General features: G+C 35.1%; 1 protein-coding gene across 1 annotated transcript; it reads right to left on the bottom strand.

The window, feature by feature from the left end:
- Positions 1 to 2,665: 2,665 nt before the first annotated feature.
- Positions 2,666 to 7,984, bottom strand: LOC129227762 (bifunctional glutamate/proline--tRNA ligase-like). The gene has a single exon (XM_054862368.1). It carries the CDS (start codon positions 7,870 to 7,872, stop codon positions 2,959 to 2,961), a length of 4,914 nt encoding a protein of 1,637 aa, XP_054718343.1. The 5' UTR covers positions 7,873 to 7,984; the 3' UTR covers positions 2,666 to 2,958.
- Positions 7,985 to 18,697: the final 10,713 nt, after the last annotated feature.

Raw genomic sequence — 18,697 nt, 5'->3', positions numbered from 1 at the left:
ATTCGACCTCTGTATTTCAGGGATTGCAATAGATTTACGTATTTTACATCTCATTTTTGAACTTATCACAAAATATCAAAGAAATCACCCAAAATTTTGGCTTAAAAACCAGGTTTATGCAAAATCATGCAGGATTTCTCAATATACAGTAAACCCTTGTTTTACGCGGGGTTACGTTCCTCGGAAATGCCGCATAAATTAAGAATTAATATTAGTGTTAAAATATGGGTTAGGTTCCGTAGATAGAGAAAAAACTTCATTCTAATAATGACTAATTGTATAATAAGTTTAATGTGTACTTATATCGATTTCTATGCACAACATGCATAAAGAAAACACAAATTAATTTAGTGTTTATGAAAAGGCGCTGGCTATGATAATCTTTCAGCAGTCAAGAAATTTCCTCTGTAGTTCTTTGTAGAGCATTAATGCATCCGTGATCACTTCCATTATAAAATCTTCAGTGATTGAATCTTCCTTCCATGAAAGAATCTTCCTTTACTAACAAATCAGAAAGATCATTTCTATTGTCAAGTAATGGCTCAAAATTTTCAATGTTAATGTCATCAGTTTTGTGTCATCGATGTCGGCATCCTTGTTGCTTTTGTCCTCCTTCTTCAATACTAAAAGCTCTTCTTCTAGTGATTTCAAAAACTTTACTTCTGGAACTAATGGCATAAAACCTCTCCAGTGGCCCAAACTCGATTATTATCATGCCAAAATGCACATTATTACGTGTAACTTGACATCTTTAGGAGCTTGGATTTTGAAAGAGGAGAAAATTTTAACTGTTTGCATTGCCGCATCCGCGCAAAACCGAAACTCATCCGCATGAAATAAAATAAAGGCGTCAAATCTTAAACCACGTAAAATAAACCCGCATAAAACGATGGTCTATTGTATTGGATTTTAATGTTTAAGGAAGTCTTAGAAGGACTTAAACCTGTAAGTTCTCCTCCGAAGTGTGTACACTTGTTTTCAATGCAATGCAACTAATTTGAATTTATTACACACGAAAATACTCCCTTTTATTACACTGCAAAACATTGAGGCACAGGTAACTCGTAAGGGGGGCAACCCTCACTTTCGAAAGAGCTTTGCTCTTCCACTTTTCCAGAGATCAAAACTAGCAATTAATTGAAAAATGACAAAATTGATCGATTCATGTTTAAAAAGAATTGATAGAATGAGAGTTAGATGATGGTTTTCTTTTGTTAATACTTCACGAAAATACAACTGGAGTGAATCGGAAGGAGGGAGTTTACCACTGCCGTTTGTCCCGATTTTTGATGCTGTGTCCCGAATTTTAGAGAGAAGGTCATTTAATCAATGATAAAGTCAAAGCTCAATTTTCTTTTTAAAGTTAATTTTAGAGGCCATGCTTTCCACTTTTTTGGTATACCAGCCACCTACATATACAGTAGGCACCGCTTAATGTGATCACTTTGGGATGATTACGTGATAACAATAACCGATTGATAACAATAGCTGAAAAGAATCCAGGATTCTCAAAAACGAAGATTTTTTTCAGTTAAGAAGTATTTATTTTTACAACTGCAAATTAAAATTACGAAGACTCAATTAAACGCAGTTTAAAATTATAAATTAGCAGAATGGAATAGTTTTCTTTTTCCATTGATTCATCTGATGCAACAAATTCTTTTTTGCCCATTTTAAAAGTAAGAAAAAAAGTTTTAAGTAAAATTTTTTTTGCATTAACAGACCGTTTACTCACGCACTCTTTTCTCTGACATTCGTAAACCAGTTTCAAAGCAGATTCAACTTCGTCATCTTTTCTAGCCCGGTTTCGCTTGCTGTTTAAATTTTCATTTAGCTTCACTTAGTTTTCAATCTCATCACAATTTTTTTCTGTAACTTACAAAGTAATGGCTAAGAAATTTTTAGTAGCACTGATTTGACTCATCATGGTTAAATTGTCAAAGTGTTTTAAATTTTTCTGTAAAAGTTAAATTATGTCACTTTTTCTCCATAGCTAAAATGTTTGAACGTTTAGAGTCAAGTTTTTAGTGTAACTGAACAGGGAGAAAAACTCTTCTTCTTTGCTGATAAGACGGGAATTTTTTTTTTCCGGAAGCTGCTTGTCAACGTTTGCCTTTGTATTTCTGTTGATTGAGGAACAAAAAAAGGGAAAAATTTCAAAGTTCATGAAAACATGATAACAATAAACAATGACACTGATCACAATATCCGATTTTTGATACACATGTTAATGTACAAGTGTTCCGGGACTTTGCGATTCTGATAAGATCAAGCGAATGATAAAATTAACCATGATCACATTAAGCGGCGCCTACTGTATTGAGATGTGTGGGGGACTAATATTGCTGTGCAAAATGTTATGGGGAGGATGTTTTCTTTGCACAAGGATCCAAAGTTAAAATTGACTTTGGGCCCAAAAAATATTTTTTTGCAGATCAAAGTAAAGATTAAAATGTAAATCTTCATTATTTTTTTTAAAGATTAACTTTCAAGACAAAATCAGTTATTTTTTTTGTCTACATTAGCCATTATTCCAAAATATTTTCTAGCAAATTATATTTTTTCATCATCCAGGTTTATAAATATTATGATTATAACAAATACAGTTTTAGGCAAATGAAAATATTCCCAGAAACCAGAAGAAAAACACAAGAAAATATTTCATAAAATGAATTTTCACTTTTAATTTAAAATAAATTAGCCAGGACAAAATGCAGTTTAAGAAATAATGTTAGGTCTGAGTTAATAAAATAAAGGAAATTTAACTCATTAATCCAATATAATCAAAAATGTTTACATATCAATATAAAATGAAATTTGAAGTTCAACTATTTCAAAAATAAGTTTCAAACATAATAAGTTAAAATATATCAGGAACATTTTTTCACTATAAATAATTACAAAAAAATTTTTTTTAAAGTGTTTTTCCTATAATGAACATTCATTTTCAGTTTTATATTAATAACTTCTTCCAAAAAGAGTGAAACACTTTGGTTTCTTATTACAGTTGGGATTTATGCATTTATCATCTGGTTTTAAAGTAGCAGGTTGCTGAAAAGGGATGCACAAACTTTTTGCACCCATCGATGGTGCTCCAGGATCCACATCATCTCCAGATTTGGCACTCTCTTTCTTAATCACCTCTTCACATGGTATATCACCACAAAATGGGGCTTGAAGTATAAAACGCTGATCAAGTTTACTACAAAATTCATTCCAGTCATATGTTACACAAAGGTGATCATCCAAATCTTTTTTAGCTTTAGCATACATGCTATTATGTATGCTATCTAACAGTTCAAGAACTGAATTAGGAGCAGTGTCCATCCCCAAAGTAATTTTTTCGCCAGTATCTCTTCGAACAGCAACAAATTGATTTTTTTTCATATCCTTCGGACCTAGCTCTACTCGAATAGGCACACCTTTCAGTTCCCAATGATTGAATTTCCATCCTGGAGAATAATTATCTCGATAATCTCCTTCAACTAAAACGCCAGCACTTTTCAGGGTACTCTCAAACTCTGCACATTTTATTAACAGCGCATCTTTCTCCGATTCTTTCATGGATGCCGTTATCCCACAAGGCACAATCACAACTTGACGGGCAGCAACTCGTGGGGGAAGAACAATACCTGTATTGTCCCCGTGAACCATCACCACTGCCCCAATAGTACGGGTACTTATGCCCCATGAATTTTGATAGACAAATTGCTTCTCATTAGTTTCCGGATCCTCATAAACAATCTCAAACATCTTTGAAAAGTTTTGACCTAAATGATGCGATGTTGCACCTTGTAGACCTCTGCCATTTGCCGCAACATAAGCTTCTGTTGTAGTGGTAAAATCAGCACCGGCAAACTTTTCTTTTTCAGTTTTTTTACCTTTAATAATGGGGATCGCTAAAAGATTTTCATAAATTTGTGCATACAAATCTAAAATTGTGTATACTTCATTTTCAGCTTCTTCTTTGGTGGCAAAAGCTGTATGTCCTTCTTGCCACAAAAATTCTCTCGTTCTAATAAATGGTTGTGGATTCCTAAATTCCCACCTTACAACACTGTTCCACTGGTTCAACTTCAGCGGAAGATCTCTATGTGAGCGAATCCATTTCGCATATGAAGGGTACATAACTGTTTCACTTGTTGGTCTGATAGCAATAGGTTTTTCCATTTCTGATTGTCCCGATTTAGTAACCCAAGCAACTTCTGGTGCAAAATCTTCTATATGTGTTTTTTCTTTTTCCAAAGCATTCGCTGAAACAAACATTGGAAAATAACAATTTTTGACACCTAATGACTTAATTTCAGAGTCAAAAAACTTATTAATAGCTTCCCAAATGCTATACGCCCAATCACGAATAATATAACAGCCACTAACATCATAATATTCAATCATTTCAGCTTTTGTCAAAACTTGAGAATACCACTCAGCTAAATTCTCTTCTTTCTTTATTTCTAGTCCTAATCTTGTGATTTTCTTTGGTCCAGATCCAGAGTCTTGGGCATCTGACTTTTCAGGTGATTTCTCTTTGGCATCAACTTTGGCTTGCTTTTTACCTTTGTCGCTACTTGGCTTTAGACTTTTGGTTACTACAGGCAGTCCTGGGTTTGTGCTGTCTTTTGCATCAGGCTTCCACTCAACTCCATGCACACTTTTGTATTCTTCTTTTAATTTCAAAAGTACTTTCACATTACTATCAATCAAACTCTTCTCTGCTTTTTCAGACTTCAATTTTCGGACTAAATCGCCTTGCTCTTTAATTTTTGCATTGATATCAGCATTAACTATAGTTTTATTAGAGTCACTTGATAATGAATCACTTTTTTCTATTGATCCATCTAACTTTAAGTCGGGTTTCCAGTCAATTCCAGATACATCTTTGAATTCAGCTTTCAACTTCAACAGTTTTTGAACGCTTGAATCTATTAAACTTTTTTCAGCTTTTTCGGATTTAAGTTTTCGTACAATATTACCTTGCTCTTTTATTTGTTTGTCCAAATTCATTGAGAAATTTTTTGAATTATTTAACTTTGCAGGGTTTTGAGAAGAGTTATCAGTACTTTCTCCAACCATATCTTTCAGTTTCAAATCTCGCTTCCAATTTATTCCTGCAGTATCTTTGAAGTTTTCCTTTAACTTCAACAGTTTCTGAACACTAGAATCGACCACACTTTTATCAGCTTTTTCAGATTTCAACTTCCTGACAACATCACCTTGAGCACGAATTTCAGAGTCAAGCACAAGATAATCTTGGAGTTTTAAAGGATCTAGTATAAGTTTTACATCTTGGTTGCTATCTTTAAGATTTGAACTTTTTGATTTTGAATTATCACTAGACTTTTTGGCTTTATTTGAAACATTCTGAGCATCAACTTTCACATCCGGTTTCCATTCTGTTCCAAAACTGTTTTTAAATTCAGCCTTTAATTTCAACAACTGTTGTACATTAGATTCAATAAGACTTTTCTCCGCCTTCTCTGATTTCAGTTTCCTTACAAGATCACCCTGTTGTCTTATTTGTCGGTCTAAATCAAAAGAAGACTCAGAAGCAGTTTGATATCCAGTATCCCCAATTGTGCTATCTAAGCTTAACGAAATACTTTTCTCTTCTTCCTGCGGTGATTTTTCCGCAGCTTTACCTTTTAAGCTGTTCAACTTTTCTTTGGCACTTTCCTTTTCTCTAACTTTCCTTACAGCAGCAGGTAATGTCGTCATGTCCTGTGAACCATCAGGTATAGAAATAAGAACCAAAGATCCCTCTTTCCCAGTATACCTAACAGTAGATAGATCGTATGGCTCATCACAAATGAAGAAACCTTTTCGCTGAATTTGTATAATATCACCTTTCTTTAAAGTGCCCAATTCAAAATCGCCAACCATATTAACAACAATTTTCGTATTTTCATTCAAGAAATTTTTGAAGTCTTCATCTTTCCCAAGAACTGGTTTAGATATCAAATGATCATAATAAACACACATGCATGGAATCAAAGGTACGTCCTCGACATCGACCACCCAAGTAACCTTCAGCGTCTTCCGATAATCCTTATTATCCAAATTTAATTTTGCTTTCACCGATTCAATTACACCATCACATTTCTTTTTTATATCGGTAATTATCAAATTACCCCAATTAATAAAAGTCACATTATCACCAACTTTCATGGCTGCTGCATCAACGTGATCTATCAGAAGCTTAGGTCCCACAACAACATTCTTCATGCCAAGCTCAGGATTCTTGGGATGCTTAGCGACTTGCAATGTTGACTTCTCAGCACCTTCAACAAAAACTGGTACAAAGTTATCTTTTTCCACGGCATTATAACGTGGAGCTAATGGGTCAATGACTCTTTTGTTAAATGCCCAAATCTTATCCCACTCCATGACAACAACCGATCTTGACGAGCCTTGAGCAATAATAAACTGCTTCAATCCTTCAACAGTCATACCTCTACGAAGAACACCTCGAACAGTTGGCATTCGCGGATCATCCCAGCCATCAACAATACCTTGTTGGACAAACCAAGTTAATTTTCTTTTGGAAAGCACTGTGTTGGTCATATTTAATCTTGAATACTCATAAATGTAAGGTTTTCTTAATTTTAGCACATCAATCACCCAAAAATACTGATCATCCCTATCATGATATTCAGTCGTTCTTAATGCATGAGTTACTCCCTCAATGCTATCAACAATTGGACATGCAAAGTCATAAGTTGGATAAACTTTGTACTTATCACCAGTGCGAGGATGAGGAACAGTCTTGCATCGGTATAAAGTAGGATCACGCAAACAACCGTTATCAGAACTCATATCAATTTTTGCTCGAACACAACAGTTTTTACCGTAGTCCGTTCCTTTTTTCATCGCTTCCCACATTGACCAATTTTTTGATACATCGTTACTTCGGTTTTTAGACTCTTTTCTCTGCTCTCGTTCATTTTTCATGGTTTCTGGGTCTGTATCATCCACATACGCCATGCCAGATTTCAAAAGGTCCTCACATTTTGCGAGTATAGTATCAAAGTGATCAGAAGTATAAGTGAAAATATCTGGTTTAATTTCAAGCATGTCAACATCTTGAAGGATAACCTTTTCAAAATCTTCCTTTTCTTTTTCAGGATTTGTGTCATCAAATCTCATTATTAATTTACCTTGAAAACTAACTTGATAATGGGCATTCAGAAGAGCAGCTTTAGCATGTCCTATGTGCAGGTAGCCACTTGCTTCAGGTGGAAAACGTACAACAACTTTCCCCATTTCCGCTCCCGGTAGTTCTACAAATTTTCCCTTATCTTCAGTCTTTACTTTCTCTTTGGCATTTAGCTCGCTTTTTCCATCACTATTTTCGGCAGGAAACATTTTTGTTACGGCAATGAAGGGCTCTTGAACAGATAAAAAATTGTACCATCTACAGACATTTTCAGGCACACTACCATCGGTCAAAAAAGATTGAAAACTTTTGTTACCATATAGCATAGTCCAGATGCAGATATCAGCAAGGGTAATTGCATCGCCAACGAGATACGTTAACATCAACAATGCTTTGTCAATTTTATACAGACATTCCTTGAATTGCGGCACTGTGTACTTTCTACTGCAGAACTCCAACCAATGATCAACTTCAGTTTTTTCCAAAATCGTCGTGCCATACAGATCTCCAGGGATAGTTCGAGCTAAGAATCGGCAGATCGAATAAACAGAAGAAAAGTTTATTGCTTGTCCTTGCTTTGAAATAATTTCCAAACCAGTGGTTTGTCCCCACTCTATATTTATAGCTCCAGAAGCTTTCGTTACCTCGGATATGACAAGAATGGGAGCACAAGACAACGTTTTGCTGCATTTGATCTTTACATTATGCAAAGGATGCATTTTGATGATTATTTGACGTGAAATACGATCAGAATAAAAAACAAACAATGATTTAAATGGCTATTTCAGACCCGCTTTAATTCCCAGCGAATTTGGTGTCTGCTCGGCAATAAAACGTGTCAAAAATTGACACACAGCTTGTAAAATGCTGATGCAACAGAAAGCTGATGATGCAATAATCAGGGAGAGCGGAATATACGGAGACGTTGACATTCGCATTTGGGGCTGCCGCTTGTCTTTTGTTTTTTGAACGACACGACTAGAGTCCCTATTCGCATCTCCAACGAACTATAGGGAGCACTGAAGTCACTGTCTAATGGCGGACTTGAAAACTAAAACAAACGCACATGGTAACGAAGAAAATGCTAAAAGTGTTGTGATTTTTGCTCGTACGTATGATTTTTTCGCTTTATTCTTTTTAAATTAATTTTCAAAGTCTTGTGGATATTCTGGCCCACGTAGAAAGAAATGAGAATTCAAGAAGCATTACTAAACGTCAAAGATTAATGCAAACTACGTAGTTCGTAGTTCTAAGCAGCTATTTCGACGATGTTGAATTCGATATTTATCAATTCTTGATAAAACTAAATAATAATTGTGGCCTGAAAAAAATAGCAATTAATGCTAGAAAATTCAATATGACATTACAAATTGTTATCGAAAGAAGATGATACTTTTTTGCCTTGCTTGGCTAGCGCTTATTGTTTTCCATTTGTAGCTGAGTTATTTCTCTCGAATTCCCGAATCGGTTAATTTAAAAATTTTCTGTTTTGATTTTTCTAATTTCTGAGTTACGAGTGTCATGTTATGCAAATCATCAACAAAATTCTCACGGATATATGGTGGTAGTTTTCTTTTCAGTTGATTGACCATTATTTCTTTTCACTTATCGAATTCTGTAATCTTACTACCATTTTATTCCACTCATGATAAAAATTAAAAATGGTTTAACTAAAAACGCGAAATCTCGCCAAGGCTACTTTGCTCGCACTATACTAAAACTATAACCCTAAACAAATTTGGCGAAACCTTTCAGCTGAGAATAAAAGGAATAAAGTAAATTCTTTCTCGGTTATTCATTTTGTCCTACGATAATATATTCAAGAAAATATTTTGCATACTGTCCATTCCAACTAAATGCTGCTGTAAAATATGGTAAGTTTAATTAATTTAAGATAAAAAAAAACCCCATATTCTTACAAATTCATACAAAACAATAAAAAATTTTACCTTGTATAACGTTATTCAAGTTTGTTAATCCAGAATTTTCGCTTTCACCAATTATTAAGGAAATAATGAAAACTAACATTATTTTGAGAAGCTCGAGAATACTACTAAGGGACGAATTAATTTCTGTAGCTGAAAGCAAACTAAGACACATCGATTACGTTAATAAATACTCAGAACAAACTGCCTGTGTTTACGTCAACAGACACACGTGGAACGCAACGTGGCAATGTTTTAGTTTCATTTGCAGTTTTGTAAATCACCGCCAGGTAGCGTATTCGAGCGCTGGAGTTCCGAATATGAAAACGTAGACACGACATGCATTCTTGTGTATTAAGTATTACCAAGTTTTAAAATGGCGTCAAGACAGTGTAAACAGGATGTTGATTCATTTTTTGTTTTGTTTGCGGTGAATTTATTAAAAGAAGAAGCAAAAACTTTTTGTTGGCATCCAGTTTGAAGCTTTTTCAAGCTTATAAAGCGTATTTTAACCTGCAATATAAAAAAAATGGGGACCTCACTTTGCTTGTGCAAACTGCAAAAGTTCTTTAGAAGGTAAGAAACTGAAATATTAAACCTTTAAGAACTTCCAATATATTAATATTTTTGTTCTTGAAAAGTTGAAAAAAAAAACCCTTTCAAATATTAGAATTATTTTAACAATTTCAAACTAATCATTAATGCAATTTTTTTTAAGCATTAAGCTTAAATTTGACTAGTTGTTTTCGCTATTTGTAGCCTGCAGGCCCGTGTCCAGGGTTTCACAAAGGGAGGGGTTTTGATTTCAATGTTTTTACCTTATTACTTGCATTGTTAGCAGTCCTGGCGAGGGGCCACGCCACAGCCTAGTCGAAAACGAGGAGCCCGGATCTTGGGACAAATACAAATACAAATACAAAAGTGACGACCAGCAACAGGCTCTGGGCCCAGCTCGACTGGTCCTAGTCAATTTACAATCCCCAGTGAAGATCAATGGCCCTCTTAAAACTATCTACTCCCTTGCTCATTACCACCTCTTCCGGTAAACTGTTCCAAAGTTCAACTACCCTGCTAAAATAATAATTTTTCCTAACATCCATGTTAGCCTGAGATTTAAATAGCTTAAAACAATGACCCCTTGTCCTGTTTTTCAGTGCTAAACTTTAGCCCCGTAACATCTTTCATTTTAATAAATTTAAACAACTGAATCATGTCCCCTCGGTCTCTTCTTTGCTCAAGACTGTACATTTTTAGCCTTCTAAGCCTGGAATCATAGTCTAAGTGAGAAAGTCCATTTATTAGCCTTGTAGCTCGCCTTTGAACCCTTTCCAATACATTAATGTCTTTCTTAAGATAAGGAGACCAAAACTGAACAGCATACTCCAAATGAGGTCTTACCAAACTTCTATATAAGGGCAGAAGAACTTCTTTAGATTTGTTTGAAATAGATCTATTGATAAACCCAAGCATCTTATTGGCCTTGTTACTAGCAATGTTGCACTATTGGCTAAACTTTAAATCCTGACTTATTAAGACCCCCAGATCAGTAACTTTGTCTGCCTGACTAATGACTGCAAATAATAACTTGTACACTTATTTCCATGCCCTAAATGTAGCACTTGACATTTCCCAACATTAACAGCCATACCCCATTTATCAGCCCACTCCGTAATATGATCTAGATCCTCCTGCAGCTGTTTTGCTTGTTCTTCATTTTCTACAGTCCCCATAACTTTGACATCATCAGCAAAACAATTCATGTTCCCAGAAATATTTTTGTGAATATCGTTCATAAAAACAATGAACAAAACAGGCCCTAACACTGATCCTTACGGAACCCCGCTTAAAACGTCACTCCAATTAGAATAATTTCTCCTTACAACTACCCTTTGTTTCCTTCCGGTCAGCCAGTTTTTTACCCAAATGAAAGTTTTCCCTCCTATTCCTATATCAGCTAATTTGCTAAGTAGAGCAACATGCGGTACCTTATCGAAAGCTTTTTGAAAATCATCGAAAGCTTTTTGAAAATCAAAGACATGAAAAAGGAAAAAGAAAGAAAAAAAAGGGGGAGGAAGAAACTCCGAATAAATGAAAATGTAAAGATAAAGTAAAACTTATTCTTTAGGTACTTACTGTTGTGGCACTTAAAATAGAGTTAATTTTTTTCCTAGTAAACAGACTTTGAATTTTTTTTCTTTCTCTTCTCTTTCTTTCTTTTCTTTCTTTGTTTCTTCTTTTTTCTCTTCTTTCTTTTGTTTGGGGGGAGGGGAGGGGCTCCCGGTGTCATAACTGACAAGGTTCTCCCGCTTTGGCTCTCTGCAGCCCTGGAGAACACAGCAGTGTGTCAATTGTTCATTTCTGTTTGATGGTCAAAATGAGGGACGTAGCGGGGGGAGGGGAGCGGAAGATCGTCTAAATTCTCAGAAGATTTAATTTTGAGTAATTTCTATTATTGTATTTTTTTTTCTGTGGAACCTCGTTTATTCGACCCCCATTTATCCGGACCAAATTTGTAGAGTTGAAAAAATATATTTCCTTCAATAATAATTTCGAACTATGATTGCAAGAACGGAAATATAAATGCGCCAAGTATTCGGTATTTGTTTTGATTAAACGTAAAACTCCTGCATAGAACGTACAATGAAGTATAGTAGGTACTAATCTACCATTTGAGTGTCAGTTCGATTTCCAATACGCAGAGTAGGCAGCTGCCGAGGGCGGAAAATTCTGCTTTAATTTCATTTTTTAAATTATTATTCTTGCAAATAAAACATAAGCTCTTTTTTTTATTTTTCTCCAAAACAGCGACATAACTGATCCTAACTTGTCTGCGGACTTAATTGTCGAAACCACAGAAAATGCGGTGTGACAGACTTTCCCGTAATGCGTAATCATTTTCATTTTTAGCTCGCGCGGCAGGGACGGAGTACATCCCCTTTAGAAAAGATACACTTTGATCAATACCTTCCAAGAATTTCTAACTCAAAGAAGGTCCTTCCGGAGCGTTTAAAGAAGAGAGCCTCAGGTTAAACAGACATAACATCTAGTTTCTCTAAAAGACTATGTGTAGCACTGGAAGGACTGAATGACCACTATCTCCTACTGCGTTTAAAAAAAGCATTTTATTCCTCTTACACCCTTATAGGAATGTTCAGATTATTACTTCTCCTCAGTAAGTTAGTTAAAACCTACTCCGTTTGGAAAACCATTTATTTCTAGAACGAATCAGAGTATTTTTAAAATTTTTAATATGTATTGTTTACACACTGTAGGTGGCGCTTTAAAACGCCACAATTTGATTGTTTTAATATACGTATTTGAATATTGAAAAAAATGAGTAAGCAAACCGAATGATTTTGAAATTAGTGTTTTTTTATTGCTCAGTTAATTTTGTTCGGTTACTTTCTTAACGAAAAAATGAACTAGATTCTCTTTTTTCAATTTAAATGTCGTTGTCACCATCTTATGAAAGTTTATAATCGAATACAAAACTTCAGACACACAAATACTAAAAGGCAGAATATAATTGTAATAAATAGAATGTAATAAATAGAATTGTTTTAGAATAAAATTGAACGCTTTTGAAACGAACTAAAAAGAATTAAAAAAAAAAAAACTCTTTAAGCCTTGCGCAGATATAAAACCCCACAGAGATTCAACATGCCTTACATATAGTCAGAAAAGTTTGTGATTGCGAATTTTATTAGCAATCAAAATACTTGCAATATTTAAAAGGAAAAACATGGGGTGCATGCACTATGCTCTACACGACTATAAGAAGTATAAAGAATATATATATATAAATATATATATATATATATATATATATATATATATATATATATATATATATATATATATATATATATATATATATATATATATATATATTTACTAAAATAAAGCTATCGGTGATTTCGCGTTTTGAATATTTTGTGAATTTACTATTAACAGATTCAAAATTTGATTACAATACATGAAGTTGAAATATTTCGCGCGCCTTAAAGTTTCTCTATTACAATGGGCTTGTGAAAAAATGTGCTTTTTAGAATTTAAAGGTACCTTGGATAAATCACGTAAGTGGAGGGGGGAGGAGGCGGCAGATTTCAAATCTGCCTAGGGGCGGTATAAAGCTAAATTCGGCCCTGAGTTCGACACCACTGCAGCTTTATTTTTAAGAGACAAAATATTTGCCAGAAACGGTACTATGTTCGAATAGTTTTGCTACAAAGCATTGTTTTTTGATGTAATAAAAAATAAGTCTAATCATTTAAGAAATGCTTTTGCTTATTACCGTTATTATCCGTTATTTTATTTTTTTCAGATTGTTATTTTCGTTTATTCAGATTGCTTTTGGCACCAGTTAGTCCAGATAAACGAGGCTTTACTGTACGTGTAACGACAGTTATGAACCCCACCTCCCAGAAAGGAAATTCTGGTTTCTAGTAACTTCATTATTTATTCATTTTACTGCTTGTTTAGGTGCAAACCTTATTATGTTTACTATGCGATGTATTGCAACAATAAACACTTTTCACTTTCTTTTACGATACGAGTACATATTTTCAGGTTTTATATTCTAAGATAATGCTTAGCAGACTAAATAGGAAGGGGAAGGGGTGCGTTGCGCATGCAAATGACATTACGAAAGACAGCTATGCATCTTCATAGCGGCAACCCTCTTCTCTTTTTGTGAAACGCCTAAATCATCATAACCGACTTATGAAAAGCAATATTCAACGCAGCGAATGATTTTTATTGACAACTTATTTAACGGTTTCTTAATCACTGTTTTTCCCAAAATATGATTTTAGTTGAAAAAGAGAAGGGTTTAAATTGCCGAGAAACTTCAAAGAGAATGTTAAAGAAAAAAAAAATGCTGTGTACAAACTTCAACATTACAATTAATCAAATATGCGCTTTTGTTCATTGATTTTTTATTATGTATTTTGGTTTTTTATTATTTTATTATTTTTTACTCCAATGGGAGGGGTTTAACCCCTAAAACCCTCCCCTTGAACACGGCTCTGGTAGCCTGGTATCGAGGAGAAAAACGACACATGAAGTTTACCGTGGCAAGTCTTTGGAGGGAACCTACTGATCATGTAGAAGATTGTTATTTTTGTATCGTTAACCTAAGTAAGCGTCGATCTGAAAAAAATGCAGAATGTATTTTTTACCCTGATCTTCCTTCAACTAGACCTCCAATACCTCACAGTGAAAATTTCCCCGTTCCATCTCGTGCAGCATTTTCCTTCGGAATTCAGTCGTTGCAAAGTTCAACAGAATCCAGTGCATCGCTTACCAACACCGATGATGAATTCATGACTCGCAGAGTTTTGGACCACATCTCATCAGCTCGACAGAGTTCAATGATTTAGAACGAGACCTTAACCATCCCAAGAATAAAGCAGAGATTCTAGGTTCCCGATTGAAACAGTGGAATTTGCTTGAAAATGATGTGAAAATAACTGATCAAAGAGATCATCATAAATTGTTTTCATATTTTCAGCCAAAGAAGATGTATTTTGTTACTGTAATAATGTGACAGGTTTGTTCGAGGAAATTGGAATACCATGCATATTTTCTGACTGGCGAAGTTTCATCGATAGCTCCTCAAAAAGCTTAAAAGCAGTCCTTCTTCACAACGGAAACCAATTACCCAGTCTTCCCTTAGCACATTCTGTAATGCTGAAGGAAAGTTACGACAGTGTTAAAATGGTACTGGAGAAATTAAAATATGTAGAATATAATTGGCCAGTAATAGGAGATTTCAAGATGGTTGGTTTTCTGGTGGGAATCCAAGGCGGGTATACTAAGAATCCCTGTCACCTTTGCTTATGGGATAGCAGAGCAGATTCAGTACATTACCAACAGCGTACACTGTAAAAAAATTCCGAAACGTTACTGGTTATTTCCGTGAAACATCTCGGGATTTCACACGTTTTCACCTATTTCCCCGTAAAAGCAAGTATCTTTAGAAAAAAGTTTCCTGAATCGCTACAAGTTGTGCGCGTGCAGACTTTTCACTGTTGTGGAAAATATTTTTAGCAACCAGCTTAAAGATTGAATGAGCGTGTTTATTAAGTGAATCGGCCTAAGGTTGCTTACGGCCTGTCCAGGTTGACTAAGCTCTAATGAGAGCGAAAATGTCAATGGATAGCTGCAGCTTTGCAAGACCGTAATCGCAGGTAAAAGATATGCTTGGTTCCTTCTTGCATAGCCTTGACTGTGGTCGCTCTGATTTTTGCGGAACCTTCTTGATAAATTAGGAAGGTACTAATTAATTACGCTAAACCTACGTAGTTTTTCTAGAAGGTTCTAGAGACATAACTGGTTTTAACAGGGCAGATTTCGCACGTCTTCATAAAGTTTCTAGTTTAATTACAGAATGGCTGCTGACTTTCAGCGGAAAGAGTTCCTGATTTTTCCAAGATATGTTATTGGAAGAAATTGGGCACATCAGCTGCCCATTATTTTCCAGGAACGTTTCTGAATCGTTTTTACAGTGTATATGGCCTGATCGAGTCGAATTTCAGATAGGGAAACATGTCAGACGGGAACCAATTGTAGACCCTAAGAATATATTGATGCCGCCATTACATATAAAATTAGGCCTAATGAAGCAATTTGTGAAAACTCTGGATCAAAATTCTGAAGCTTTTGAGTATTTAAAGAAATTCTTTTCCGAATTATCTGAAGCTAAAATTAAAGCGGGTATTTTCGTTGGACCACAAATAAAAAGAATAATGAACAGTGATAGTTCACACAATTACTCAATCCTATTGAAAAGCAAGCTCGGAAGAGTCTTAAAGCAGTAATGAATGGTTTTCTCGGAAACAAAAGAGCTAACAACTATCAAGAATTGATTGAAACCATGCTTGAAAGCTTTAAAATTATGGGATGTAGAATGTCTCATAAACTTCATATGCTACATGCTCCAGTGGCGGATCCAGACTATGGATTTGGGAGGGGAACTTTTTCAGCAATATATGTTTATGGGGGGGGGGGGGGGTATATAATCTTACTTATTAAAAAATGACCATGAAAATTGAGCTATACAACTTATCCTCTGCGTGTTATCGCTTCTTATACAAAAAATTGTGCATTACAAATTCTTCAAGTACCGTTCTCAAAAAATAATTTTAAAAACCGTTTTAATCATTGCAGTATTTGTGTTGTTGTTTTTATATTTTAATCTTAAAATGCTCATCAACTGGTAGGGGGGGGGGTCCCCCGGAAAAATTTTGAAATTGTAGTCCTAAAAACAGTTTTAGACGATCTCTGATGAGGTTATACTGGGAGGAAAGGTTCGTGGGGCGGGGGGGGGGGGATCTTCGGTGGCAAATTTTAGAAATTGAAGTTTTAAAAAGCGGTTTACAGTTTGGTAAGAAATGGGACTTTTTGAGGCTTACCCCGATAGATTTTTTTTTTTTGTAGAATAGATCTAAATTGATCACCCCTCCGCCCGATATTTCGAAATTGAAGTTCCAAAAACGCAGTTACAGACAAACTTTGGTGATGTTACGAGCAATGTAGTTCTGGGGCTCTTTCCAAAAATTATTTCGAAACTGAAGTCTTAGAAAACGAAGTTTTTAAGTGATATTAGTGACGAAGGATTTAAACGCTCTCCCCTTAGATTTTCGAAATTGTAATTTTTTTCATTTTTAGATTTCCTACGAGAGCATTCGGGCTCTTGTCCGGGAATTTTCGTAATTGTCGTCTTAAACACGTGACTGTAGACCATATTCGGTAACGTAAGGGGTTCGGCTATTTTTCAAATTTGAAGCTCCAAAAAAGCATCATTAAACGATTCTCGATGTTTTTGGAATGCGAGGTGTTAGGCAGTCCTCCCCTGGAAATTTTTCGAAAATGAATGCCTGAAAATGAGATTTGAGGAGCTCTTGAAAGGTTTTGGCGGGGGAAAGGATACTTCCAAAGCGTAGCATTATGAAGATTTTCTTATTTTTAAACCGAATAGGAAAAAGAAAAAAAGAAAAAAAAAGGAATAAGGATAAAAGAAATAGGAGGTGCGGGATGTAATTAACTGATCAATAATCTGCCACGATTGAAAATTTTCAAGGTTCTTTTCAATAGAAATTTAGATTATTTTCGCGACATTTTCCCCCTCGATTTCCCCTTGTACGTTCTATTCTTCTCTTTAATTATAATAAATGCTTTTAAAAAACATTCTAATCTGGCTTCTGGGACGGTACCCCCCTCCCCCTCTGGTTGTGCCACTAAATTGTGGAAGCTTTACACATACTCTACACCAAATAAATACAAAAGACAGTTTAAACAGGTTTGAGTTCAAAAAGACTTATTTTAAAAGATTAGTACTGAAAAACAGATAAAAAATTTCCTGCACTCTGTTTTAAAAATTTTTAGGTCACGTGGGATATTTTGGGGGGAGGGGAACATTTTCCCAGTTCCCCTCGGAATATTTCCTCAGTTCCCCTCCGTGGATTCCCCTCCGCTTCCGCTGTTGTCTAATCGCTTTTCCTGGAGCTTTTCGTCAAGTTCTAAAAAACAGAAAAAAAATTCCTGTACTCTGTATTCTGAACAGTCTTAGGATCATTTGAGATTTTTTTGAGGAAAAAGGGGAACAGAAGAATTTTCCTGCACTCTGTTGTGAAATTTTTTAGGTATCTTTGAGATTTCGAGAGGGGGGGAGCATTCCCCCAGTTCCAATCCGTGGATCCACTTTGGGGTCCAATAGCTTTTCCTGGTTCCTTAGTTCACGTTCTAAAAAACGGAAATTTTTTCCTGTACTCTGCTTTCTGAACAAATTTTGGTGCTGTTTTTTTGAGGGAGTGGGAAGAACTTCCCGATCCCTCTTTGGATCCGCTTTTACAGTTCTCTCCTCGCTTTTCCTAATGCCTTTCTTCAAGTTCAAGTTTTAAAAAACGGAGGCATTTTCCTGTATTCTATTCTGAAAAATTTTAGGTACACATGGGATTTTGGAGGGGGAACGTTCCCCCAGTTCCCCTCCCGTGGATCCGCTACTACTTAAAAGATAGCATGGGTGCCTACTCAGAGGCGTTTTCACCAAGATGTGATGAACTTTGAAAAACGTTACTAAGGGCAGTATAGCGAGAACATGATGGGAGATTATATTTGGGGTTTAATACGAGACAATCCATACAAATATAACAAAATCACAAAAACTATTCATTTTTGAGCTTGATTTTTTTTATTATTTTACGTTTATGTGCTATTATTTACTGTGTTATTTTTAAATTAAAAGCACTAATGTTCAGCAAAAAATTTTCTACTTGACACTTGAGTCATTAAAAAAAATCCTGTATTTCAAATAAAATTTAAAAAAAAAAATCCTCTAGTTTCTACAAAAACAAACTTTGATCGTAATAATTATTTTTTCCTTTATTATAAACATAAAACAAAGCACAATTATTTTGTACTCAGAAGCCAGAAACAAAAATCGTGTCGACCTGTGTAAAACTCTTCTTTCGAATTCTAAAAGACGTGTTTAGGGGACGTGTTAGACTTCTAAACGAAAGATGACAGGTTTTCTTTCCAACTGCGCATCTTTCCAAATGTACATTCCAGATTTTAAGCCCATTGGTTCCCTATCAGAAAATCTGTGAAAACTTACGAT

This window comes from Uloborus diversus, chromosome 8 (genome assembly GCF_026930045.1).
Source record: "Uloborus diversus isolate 005 chromosome 8, Udiv.v.3.1, whole genome shotgun sequence".
Taxonomy (NCBI): domain Eukaryota; kingdom Metazoa; phylum Arthropoda; class Arachnida; order Araneae; family Uloboridae; genus Uloborus; species Uloborus diversus.
The sequence above is the reverse complement of the archived record's forward strand: the minus strand, read 5'-3'. Positions and strand labels throughout refer to the sequence as shown.